Genomic DNA, 12502 nt, shown 5'->3' with positions numbered 1-12502 from the left:
CTGGGCCTAAGATCCACCTTACAGGCTTGCAGGAATAATGAGAGGCGGTGCTTCCTGAGTGCCTGGCGTTGTGCTTGACACAGAGTAGATGCTAAATAAATGAGTACGAGTGCGGTGTTATTACTTGATCGCCGACATTGCGGATTGGGTGGGACTTGACTAGCTGTCTGGGAGAGTAAGAATTCCAGGCAGGAAGACAAACAGCGCGAGTGCAAGGAGGTGGGCTGGCGCGTGGTGGTTTTGGAGGCAGTGAGAGGTTTGTCGCGGGGGAGAGTACACATCAAGAAGTCCTGGGATAGAGAGTTGGGGACTCTGGGGGAGGGAGCTGTGCTCAGGAGATGGAGACCAGCAGGGGGATCCTGCAGTAAGTTCATGTGCCCCAGGGGGTAACTGTCATTTCGGGGGAGACACCTGAAAGTGGACCAGGTGTGCCTGAATTAGAATGCAGAAATGGGATTCTGAGAAGGCTTGGAATTGTGGGAAGAGGCACTCGGAGGCGCTGAAATACACCCGGGCAGTGGCGCACCTGCTGCGAGCTGGGAGGTGATGGTGTGAGCGCAGGCGTTGTACGCGTTCTCTCCCTTAGGACTCACAACCGCCTGGAGGAGGTGGTGTTATCTTCCTGCTGCAGAACGGGAGACTGAGGCTCAGACAGGGTCGCTGCCCGAAGTCACACGGCTGTAAAGGGGCAGAATCAGGATTTGAGGCCAATCTGGCTCGGGAGTCATCCTGGCACTAGTGGGAGCCTTGGGACCTTTCCCAGCCTTGCTGACCCTGCTAGGAACCTACTGGGGTTAGAGCTCAGCGCGGCCCTCCGTCCATCCCTGACACTCCGAGCGTCAGATGGGGGGGGGGCAGGTCTGCCTGGAGGAGGCACAAGTGTGGAGCCGAGGACAGGGGCAGGGCATCCAGGACCCATTGTTAGGATTCTGGAGCCAGGTCTGAGGCAGCTGCCCCCACTGGTGCGGCCCTGGGGCTTTCCTGGGACTGCCCTGGAGGCCCTGCAGGGCTCCCTGGGTCCTTCTACAGCAGATGCCTCCCATGCCGGCCATGCTCTCTGCTCGGGGACTGAGAGTCCTGGCAGCTGGGACCGTGAATCCTATAGGTGCAGCTCCGAGGTGCCCCCACCCCCACCCCTTACACTGAGAGCCGGTCACAAGCTCCAGAGGGGCCTGGGAGCCGGGAATGCGTGGGACTCGGGCCTGCTACTTGGGTAGGATTGGCACTCCCGCCTTCCTGCTGGCAGGTCTGGGTTTTACGGGATCTGAAACTTGTACAATTTGGGGGAACCTCTTTAAGAAAAAGAATTCAAAATTATAAATACAACATTAGGCATGGACATGATCTTTATTTAGATTGAAAAAGCAAACCGCCACAAATTGCATGGTTTTTTAAAGTGAGAAAACACTACAGACCCCAAAACCCAGACAAATATCATGATGTTGTCATTAACTGCCAAATACACCTTCACCTTTAAAATACCTTCCCTCCCCTCTATATTTTTTAGCTATAGACTCTCTGATCACGTTTTCATATGACAGTGAGTTTGTAATGTTTCCTGTGGAGAGAATAGAATGAATTATTATTATTGTTGTTGTTGTTGTTGTTATTTAGTCTTTCCTCTGGGCATATTTCTCCACTACCATATACTTCCAGGCCAGATCACCATATCCCATACAACCTCGGGCTTGCACTAGGGAGCTGGCAGGATGGGAGAGTGGGAGTGTCCCTGGAAACCACTTCTGTACCGGGATAGAAATGCAGAAGTGACTTCAAAGCACATAAGTGTATCTAATGAAACCCAAGCAAAACGATTCTACAGTTTGACTTTGAGCCACATCCCCAAATGCTACAGCTGCTCTGATAGGACTGGAGATGTGTGGCAGAGGGAAGGAGACAGTGGCCTCAGCCACCTGCCGTTCAAATATTTTTATAAATATTTTTGGTGTTATTTATTAACTATTTTCCAAAAAGTGTCCGACAACTGAACACTTTGCTAGGGCCCCTCACAGGGCCAGTGTTTCCTTTCAGCCTTCACTGTAAACCTACCTTTGCTCTGAATTACTGCCACTGTGTGGGGATTCAGGGTCCTCTGGTGAAGGGAGCCCAGGGGACATCAGGCAGAGGATTTTCATGGCTTGTGACACGCTTAGTGTCCCAGGAATTTTTTCGTGGTACCCCCTAGGCCAGAAGAAATACCTAATGGTTCTATTCATCAAGTAATTAGGTCCCAACACCTGAATAAATGTTTGTGCCTTTACAGTATAATCGTCACTTGAAAAGAAAATCAAGGAAAAATGGTATTGTAATTTTGTTATTCAATAACCGCACCTGTTTATTAATGGGCTAGGTGTACTGCTGGGTGCCATAGAGCCTCTTCAGGCTTGGAATCAGATTGGACACTGTCACCCCCATTTCCAAGTTCAACATTGATTTTTGTACAGTTCTTGCTTTGAATCACCGTGACCACCAGAATCCAAAGTGACAAAGGAAATCATCTGAAGGATTATAGTGCAATCTGATCTTGAAACTGATGTCCAGCAGATATCAAGTATCACTGTGTTTCCGCAGAAAACTTGAACTATCCTGTGCGTTTGCCGTGGCGCTCCAGGGTGCCTTGGGGCAGAGTTTGAGAACCACGGCATTAGGACCGTAAACACTTACTTCTTTCTTCTCCCTGCCCCACATCTAATCTTTGCCTGACATTTTTACCTTAAATATTTAAAAAAGCACACCCTTTGATGTTTTTAAAGCACATACCCGATTTTGTGTTTAATCTTTGCCTAGAAACACAAATAAAAGTCTGTCTGTTGGTTCCTAGTCCCCACATTGTGATTTTCATTTTCACTGCCACACATTTTCGGCACTGTGATAATGTATGTCAAATACTTAACTTAGTGCCTGGCTCTTTTTGGCAAACACTTAATAATGGAAGTGTCTGTTATGCTAATTCTGATACTGATTAATGAAACTCAGCAACGCTGTGTGTATCTCTCTTTCCTCCTGTAAGGAAGTTGTTGAAAGGAGTTAAGAAGTTGTATCTGTAAAACTCCGGGGGACATGGGCTCCAAGGAAGTAACATTTATGGAGTCGTGTGCTTTCCTAGTAGTTTATAAAGAGGAGACAGGAATCATTTATTATTTTTGGATGAAATCCTGGCAATTTTAAAACTCATTAAATTATAGGAAATGTTGGCTACTCTTAATGGGTCATTTGTTGTGTTAAAAATCGGTAATGATAAATATTTATTAGATGACTGGAAAGGCCTGTCCCGTAAAATGTTGTGACTCATCAAGCTACTAATCCTAGTTATTCAGAATTTTTCAGTTTAAAATAAAATCACGTGGCATAAGTCATTTGATTTTCTCTTTTTGAGAATTATTTAGAATATCCTAGGTTTTTTTGCTTTCCATATAACCTTCCGAAATAGCTTATCAATTTCTACACAAACACCTGCCGGGATTTGCATGGGGAGTATGCTGAATCTGTAGGTCAATTTTGGGAGAATTGATGGCTTGACATAGTGAGTCTTCTGACTCATGAGTATGGTGTATCTTTTGATTTACCTAGGTCTTTTAAAATTTATTTCAGCAAAAAGGAGAGAGGAAACAAACCATAAGAGACGCTTAATGATGGAAAACAAACTGAGGGCTGATGGAGGGAGGTGGGCAGGGGATGGGCTAGATGGGTGATGGGTATTACAGCGGGCACTTGCTGTGATGAGCACCGGATGCTATATGTAAGTGATGAATCACTGAATTCTACTCCAGAAACCAATGTTGGACTGTATGTTAACTACCTAAAATTTAAATTAAAAAATAATAAAATAGGGGCGCCTGGGTGGCACAGCGGTTAAGCGTCTGCCTTCGGCTCAGGGCGTGATCCCGGCGTTATGGGATCGAGTCCCACATCAGGCTCCTCCGCTATGAGCCTGCTTCTTCCTCTCCCACTCCCCCTGCTTGTGTTCCCTCTCTCGCTGGCTGTCTCTATCTCTGTTGAATAAATAAATAAAATCTTTAAAAAAAAAAAATAATAATAAAATAAAACTTATTTCAGTCGTGTTTTGCACATACTTCATTAAATATTTACCTACCTATTAAGTATTTTTGACGCTATTATAATTGGTATTTTAAAATTTTCAATTTCCAGTGGTTTATTATTAATACATAGAAATACAGTTGTGTATGTTGACCTGTTCGCCCGTGACATTGACAAACTCACTTATTCCACCAGTATATTTACAGATTCCTAAGCAACTTCCACATGCGCTGTTGTGTCATCTTCAAATACTAGCAGTTTTATGTTCTCCTTTCTAATCTTTATGCCTTTGATTTCTTCTTCTACCTTAATTATTCCAACCAGGACATCGGTAAAACACTGAATAGAAGTGGTAAGAGTGGAATGTCCTGGTCTTGTTCTCGTTTTTAGAGAGAAAGTATTCAGTCTTTCACTATGAAGTATGATATTAGTTTTAGGTTTTTTATTGATCCCTTTTATTGGGTTGAGGAAGTTCTCTTTCTAGTTCGCTGAGTGTTTTTATTGTGAATAGGTGTTCAATTTTTGTCACATCTTTTTGCTTCTATGGGATAATCATTTGGGTTTTCTTAGTATTCTAATGTTAAACCTTATCTATTTATTTATTTTAAAGATTTATTTATTTGAGAGAGAGAGAGTGTGCGCGCGTGCGCGGGGGAGGGGGAGAGAGAGAATATCCAAGCAGACTCCTGCTGAGCGCAAAGCCTGATGCAGGGGTTGACCCACAACCCATGAGTTCAGGACCTGAGCCAAAACCAGGCATGGACACTCAACTGACTGAGCCACCCAGGCGCCCAATGTTAAACCTTATTTATCCTTTCCTGGAATAAACCCCACCTGGTCACGATATATTATTCTTTTTGTTAAATTGTTGAGTTCTTTTATTTTTCCCCTAAATTGCTGAGTTCTGTTTGCTAAACATTTTAAGGACATTTGATGTGTGTTCATGTTGGATATTTGTCTGTAGTTTTCTTATAATGTCTTTTGTCTGGCTTTTATGTTAGAGTAATGCTGGGTTCATAAAATAAGTTAGGTAGTGTTTTCCCTATTCTATTTTTGGGAAGAGTTTGTGAAGTATTAGAACTTTTTCTTTCTTAAGTGTTTGGTAGAATTCACCCATGAAGTCACGAGCCTGAAACTTTCTTTGTGGAAAGGTTTTTAACTGCAAAGACAATTTCTTATTCGGGTTATCTATGTTTTCTTGAATGAGCTTTGGTAAATTATGTCTTTTAAAGAAGTCTGTCCATTTCATCTAAGCTGTAGAATTTATGTGCAGAAATTTGTCCAGAATATTTCCGTATCATACTTTTAATGTCTGTAGGCTCTATAGTGATGCTTCCTCTTTGATTCAAGATGTTGGTCATTTTATCTTTTCTGTTTTTTTCATTAATCAGGAATGTAAAAAACACCTTCCCTCCGCCTTTCTGAATTCGGAATCACCAGCTTTCTGTAAATGGTGGGCTATTACTGAACTTCAGTCAGTTCCAGCTTTCTGTACAATAATGGAGCGATTAGAACTGTTAGAAGGGCCAGCCTTGACCCTGTGTGAGGCTTTTCATTTTCATTACCTTCTGCCACATTGCTTTGGCCTACGAGGCCCTCACTTTATAGAGGGAGTTATATTTGTCTTCTGAGGCAGTTCGGTGGCTCCTTGTGAGTTTTAGAGTACAGATGGGCTGCAGTTCAGGTTAGATTATCCTGTTGACCCAGCTCCCTCTTTCCCTTCTGCAGTGGCTGTGGGTTAGCCTTGTACACAGGGGAGCACAGGTAAACATCAAAGCCAGAAAAATTGGCCTGCCACCCTGCTTCCCCTTGGTCTCTGCCTCTGCAGGGGTGCCCATGATGGTCCTGTTAGGAGGAGTTTCCAGGACCTACACAAATTTGCCAAAGTAGGGAGAGGAGTTCCCTCCCTGCTGTACCACTGGGGTGTGTCACGCTCACACCTGTCCAGAGCTGCCTACTGAGAAGCACCTTTATCTGTTCTCTTTTTATTTTTAATTTTAAACTGTATGCCATGACTTGGCCAAGCACGTTATCTAGAGTAACTCATAAAATCAGCATCAAAACCACTTTGAGGAAGATGTTACTGTCATCACATTTTATGGACAAGGGGATAACTCTTGGAGGACTGAGGTGACATACTTAAGTCACACAGCAGATAAGTGTTGTGCGGAATGTCACACTCTGATCTGTCTGAGACCACTCCTGTGCTCTTAGCCATTTGCCCCATACTCAGTGGCCTGGACACTCCAACCCTCCATCCGTCTGCATCACTTAGACACCGGGTTGTGGCAGAGCCAGCCTGGGTCCACCTCTGGGGATTCTCCACCTCGGTTGACCCCTCTGGAAGGAAGACAGTTGGCTGGCAGTTGAGATCAGAGCAAATGGAGGCAGCCAGGGATTGTGAAGACCAGGGGGCAGTGGCAGCCTCCTCTCATTTGATGGACAACCTTTCACATGGAGCGGGACTCTGACACGGAGCCATGCTGCTCTTAGAGACACATTTATTGCTCGTTCTGAAATAGCATTTTGAGAAGCCAAACACTTCTTCTTTGGTTTGACATCTTGCCCATGTTTGAACAATTAGTTGGTGTTCCTTATGTTCATTGTTTCTGCTCTATTTCATTTTCCCGTCGCTGCTGGTCCACTCAGTGATGGTAATGGAGGTCACTGGTTGCTTTTTCATCTAAGCCACACAATTAAGGCTTGTCAGTTGGGCTTTGCATTATGGTCTGTCCTCCCACTTCTCCTTTCTGTTTACTCATCTGCAGAGTTTGGAGAGTCCTGTGCCCAGTCTCAAATTCCACAAGCTCTTTATCTTGCTGCAGCTTGTTGGGGTGAGGGGGAGAGAGGGGATTAGATCATAGAATGCTGGAGCTGGACAGGTTGGACTTTGCAGCTCATTCTAGAGGCACCTGGCCCCATTTTACAGATGGGGAAATGGAGGCCACCCAGCAGACAGGACAGGACCTGGGCCTTCTGGTGCCCAGGCCGGTGTCCTCCCTGCTCTCCATATTGCTTTTCCCGGGAGCACAGTTCCTGGAGCCTCTCTCGCTAGTTTGTGTGAGAAAGCAAGTGGTTCTCACATTAGCTGGAAAAACCCATGTTCCTTTTTACTCCTGCTGTGGGCAAATTCTCCCATGCCTGCTTTGGCAAGTCAGAAAGAGGAAGTGAGTTAACGGGCCCCAGTGGCAAGACCCTGGTGACTGCCCTACTTGGGAGGGCCTCTGCAACTCCATGCTGCCCTGCGGGGTGCTGGCCTTTGGGTGTTAAACCTCCTTTTGGTCTTTCCCGGGAAGCTGGTCTGAGGAAGCCCAGATGCGTGTTTACAGCTGTCTCTGGGTGATGTTCGCCAGGTTCTGTGGCCAGAAGGAATGTTTCTATCCCCTTCTTTATAGCTCCCTTCGGAGCACTTGGGGAGACAGACCAATAGCAACCACCTAGAAACCTGGGAGGGCGGCAGATAGTGTGGGGCCAAGATTAAGAGGAAAAGTTGTAGATCTGCCCAGATTTTCCCGTCATCTCTTCCCTCTATTAAGAAAATTTAGGGTCTATGAGAAGTCCTTGAGGGTCTGTGAGCCTCAGTTTCCCTAAATATAATACGAGCCCAATATCTGATTTTCCTCATCCTTAGGGAGGGGGGAAATAAAAATAGGTGCCGTATGAAAGGGCTTTGAAAGCAAAAACAACAAAATGATGCTACCGTGAACTTGTTGAATGAGTTTTCCTTGCCTAATAGGTGCAGATCTTTTTCCGACCTTGGAAAAGCATGCTCTGCAATGCTCTGCAATGCAGTTCCACCCCTGAAGCAGAGCAGTTCAGAGCCTGGTAGCCAGGGCCGGGAGGGGCCCTGTGCTTGTCCATGGTCTCTCACTTCCCAGAGGGAAGGCTTGGGAGAGGCAGGCTCGTCCCCTAGATGTCCTGGGGCCCAGTGGTATGGCTCGCATGGCCGATGTCTCTGGTGGGGACACACAGCCGTGGCAGGGACCGAGGAAACAGTCCGGACAGGTGCTGTGGGGCCGCCAGGGAAGCTTGTGGATATGCAGCTCTGAGGGCCACCCAGGACTTGAAAGGGTCCCAGCTTTGACGGCCGGCCCCGAGCCCGGGCAGTGGCTGCAGCCCTCCCTCAATAGGGGTGTGAGTCTCTGTGTGCGTGTGCGTGTGTGTAGGTGTGTGTATGAGTGTGGGTGTGTGCCGCTGTGGTTGGGTGTGAGTGCATGTACGTGTGTGTAAGAGTATGCATATGTGAGTCTGCATATGTGTGTGTGTGCACATGCGTGTGCATGAGTGTGTATGTGAGCCGGTGAGTGTGAGAGTATATATATGCACGTGTATGTGAGACGGAGGCTGTATGTGTGAGTGGGTCAGTGTGAGTGTGCATGCTCACGGCTGAGAGTGTAAGTGTGGGTGTGGGTTTGTGCTCCTGCGAGTGTGTGTTTGTGCATGTGTGTTCAGGGTGGGGAACACAGGCCCTTAGGTGAATTAAGGGGCAGTGTCGTAGGCCAGTGGTTTCTTTTTAAACTGCAAAGTCGTGTTGTGAATCCCTCTGAGTGAGCTGTGACAGGGAGTGACAGGTGTGGGGGACAGATCAGGGCTCCTTAGACCATCTGTGGTGAAGGAACAGACCTCTTTTCCTGTATTTCCTATCCATTATGGACCAATTAAAATATGCCAAAAATGAATGCCTACCGAAATGTCATAAGAAAGACACAAAATATAAGCCCCAATTTAAATTTTTTCGATGCAATGGATAGAAGATTACTCTCTCAAATTGCTCTAAAGGTTTCTGAAAGCTGTCTGCCTGTGTCTGCAGAGGACCAAGGGGTAGCTGGCAGAGCCTCTGGTCCCTGGAGCCTGCTTTGTGTAGCATAAGGCTAGGCGGCTGGCCCAAGGGCGGTGACTGGTCCAAGGGAGACAAGGAGAGCGAAAGGAAGGGGTGTGTGGGTTCCTTGCTGCAGACTAGGCTAGAACCTCTCTAGCCTGTGAGGGCAGAGACAGATGTGTTGAGGGATATCAGCAGGTGGCACGGATTTGGGGCCAGGGCGGCAGGCTCGGGTTGCACTTCCTGGGGCCACAGTGGCCCCTGCCACCACCTGTGCCAACAGAATGGGTGTCCTGGGACCTGAGTCTCCAGTAGCTCATTTCTGAACCAGATGCCACGGTGTGTGCATCTGCTTGGTGGAAACCAATTTTTGGCCTTGCTGGGTGAGAGCCCTCCATTGGGATGTGGGGTGACTTTGTCTGAAAGTAGCTTTGAAATGGGGGTTCGCTAATTATATGTGTATATGTTTGTATAGAAATTATGGTCATTTGATTTCTCTTTCTCTCCCCCCCCCCCCCAATGGTATCAAGGCACCTCTTGTGCCTTCTGGCCTGGAATGTCCCCGGGGATTGGAATAAACAAGTCGTAGTGGAAAACTGCTCTGGGGACAGACGGTGGCCTCTGTTCACCTTGTGGGATCAGCGGGAAGATGGGATCCCTTTCTTTGCCTTAATGCCTCTGCCGTCTGTACCGTCTAGGGGGCATCTCCTCAAAAGCAACCCCAGCCCTCCCCTTGGTTGTGGTGGTGGTGGTGGTGGCGGCGGCGGCGGCGGCGGCGGCATGTTGGGAGCGGCTGCTTCTCTGTGGCGCTGTGGGAACTGGCAGGGGCGTGGTGGAGGGTGGTGCCGTGGCTGTGACCGTGACCCCTTGCCCCACCCCCTTTGCAGAGGACCCGCTAGGAGGTCCAGGTATCAGCTGGTGCCTCCGGCCCAGTATTTTTGCAGCGAAACCATTGGAAGGAAAGAAACAGAGCATGGTGTCACCTCTTACCTGAGTGGGTGTTCCCTTGAGAGCCCTGAGGACCTTTGCTGCGGGGCACAGGTCTGGGGTCTTGTCCTCACTTGTCCGGGGTTCCAGAGGTCCGGGTGTGTATTTTGGCTTCTTCTCACCCGTGCCTGTCTCAGGAGACCAGAGCACAGAGCATAATGTCTTGACGTGTCCTGTCTTCTCTCTGTTCTCAGGGCAGGAAGACCCCAACAGTTTGCGCCACAAATACAATTTCATCGCCGACGTGGTGGAGAAGATCGCTCCTGCCGTGGTCCACATCGAGCTGTTTCGCAAGTAAGGACGGCCTCCTTGTTTCCCCACGGCCCCTGTGGGGCTGTCTCTGGGGCACTTGGAAGTGTCCAAGAGCCACTGAATATGTCCCTACGGGAAGATAACTCTTCCCCCTTAGGACGCTTTCCCTTTAGACTGTTGGAACATACATTCTTGACCCTTCTAGATGATTTCAGAACCTCTAGCTCTGAAGAGAGTCCCTAAGAATATTTTGTAAGTGGAATTTTTCGATGCTTGCTAAGATCGGTAGCCTTCCATTGTTTTAGTGTGAAATAGACCCGCCGTGTCAAGTAAACGCCTAGATGCATGTTTCTGTTACAAAGCCAGTGAATCGGTGTGTGGAAGAGTTGATCTGAAGGTACTGTGGGCTTAACTGGGTTCTTCTCTGGGTTCTAGGCTTCCTTTCTCTAAAAGGGAGGTGCCGGTGGCCAGTGGGTCTGGCTTTATCGTGTCCGAAGATGGACTGATTGTGACGAACGCCCACGTGGTGACCAACAAGCATCGGGTCAAGGTCGAGCTGAAGAACGGTGCCACCTACGAAGCCAAAATCAAGGACGTGGACGAGAAGGCAGACATCGCCCTTATCAAAATTGACCACGAGGTACGCGTGCTCCCTCCGGAAGACCTGAGTTCCCAGGTGGCAAAACCCGGAGAAGTCAGGGGCCCCAGAGCACCCCGATTTCCTGAGAACCAGTCGAGCCTGGACCCCAGCAGAGCATTTAAGAGATACTGAGTGTGGCCTGCGGTGGGGGAAAGTGGGGGGAGCTCATGGAAGCTTCTTTAATAAGCAGACTATAAGATCAGAGTTTTAAAAATAGAAGCTTACATTTTTATAAAAGAAAGCAATAGGTTTATAAAGAAATTAGTAGGTAAGCAGTGAACATTGAGTCTCCCATTTCTGACGCAACTCTTGTTCATTTGTGTTCGTTTTTGTTCATTTGTGCATTTCATGGGTTCAAAAACAAACCAGGTCTTCCAAATTGGGTTTTTGCAGGGTTACTGGATGTATGCGTGTGGTTTTTTTTTTAAGATTTATTTATCATTTGAGAGAGGCGGGGGAGGCAGAGGGAGAGGGAAAGAAAGAAGCCCAAGCAGACCCCCCACTGAGCAGAGAGCCACTCACAGGGCTCGATCCCACGACCCGATCATGACCCGAGCTGAAACCACGAGTTGGACGCTTAACCAGCTGAGCCACCCAGGGGCCCCTCTAGATGTGTTTTAAAACAATCCTCCATTCTTAAAAATGTTTTGGAAAGCTTGAATTAAAGCAAAGCTAATGGATTTCTTTCTTACAGAACTTCTCAAAACTTTTCATATGCAGATGCACACAGGGGTCTCCCACAAAGGGTGTGCACTCCAAATGATAATCGTCTGAGCTTAGAACTTTTTTTTTTTTTTTTTTTGGCAAAACTGAGACATAGTGAGTTCAATCTGGGAAATGCTGTGTTTGAAAATGGTTTGCTTTCTATTTAAATATTCTCCTTGCAGTCATTTTGGCTCTGTTGGGTTTGTTTAGTGAAGGCTTCGTATCTGAAATGAAATCCAATTCTTACTCGACCATCCGCAATTTCCACTTGTTGGTATATGTGGATGGAGGAGGTTTGGTCTGCAGTGAGATTGCATTTTTTGGTTTCTTCATGCCCTTGTCATTCCTTCCTCTGCAAGGAAGGAAGACTCCCGGTAGGCTGGAGTCTTCTTGTTGGCGCAGGGAAAGATCCTAGACTGAGAGCCACCCGGGGTCTTCTGACGCAGCTCTCCGCGTACACTCTTGCCTGGATGTGGGCTGTGCGGGCAGACCAGTGTAGTATCCCACGGGCTGTTTTCTGTCTGTGTATTGTGCATCAGGACAGAAACAGGCTCCGCAGTGGGTGTAGGAAACTGGCCTTTAGTGAGGTCTCAATCGGATATCATTTCTGTTAGGTAACTGTGGAATTTCTGGCAACAGCTATCTTCGAAAATGTGTTTATTGGTCACGACATAATCATAAGGACTTCTGCTTGATGAGCTCCAATGCTGATCCAGCCTCTGTGTTCACTTGTAACTCCCACCTAATCAGCAACATAGCTGTATCATCCGTATTTTACGGAGGACGAAACGGGGGCTCAGAGAGCTTAAGTAACCTGCCCGAAGTCACACAGCCACGCTCCGGGGAAACTAACCTTCCAAGCCAAGCCAGGCTGCTGACTCCAAGTACCCCAGGCCAGGGCCGTCGCTGGAGGGATGGAACCTGGCCTTCTGGTGGGATGGGATGGCTGGACTTTAAATAGCCCCCGGGAGGGCTGGTGCTTGCCTGTTTAGGAACATGCCGCTAGAAAGGTGTCCAGGATGTGGTAGTCTCACCGGAAGGAGGCTAGCCAGAATAGCACA

General features: G+C 47.6%; 1 protein-coding gene across 1 annotated transcript in view; it reads left to right on the top strand.

Moving 5' to 3' along the window:
- Window positions 1–12502, top strand: part of HTRA1 (HtrA serine peptidase 1) — a 52666-nt gene that overhangs the window by 16451 nt on the left and 23713 nt on the right. Inside the window, exons 2-3 of the mRNA XM_026494322.4 lie at window positions 10039–10138; window positions 10532–10736. Of these exons, the coding sequence (XP_026350107.1) occupies window positions 10039–10138; window positions 10532–10736 (305 nt within the window). The remainder of the gene's footprint in view (window positions 1–10038; window positions 10139–10531; window positions 10737–12502) is intronic.

This window comes from Ursus arctos, unplaced genomic scaffold, assembly GCF_023065955.2.
Source record: "Ursus arctos isolate Adak ecotype North America unplaced genomic scaffold, UrsArc2.0 scaffold_7, whole genome shotgun sequence".
Lineage (NCBI taxonomy): Eukaryota > Metazoa > Chordata > Mammalia > Carnivora > Ursidae > Ursus > Ursus arctos.
Note: the sequence above shows the minus strand (reverse complement) of the source record. Positions and strands in the feature narration are given on the sequence as shown.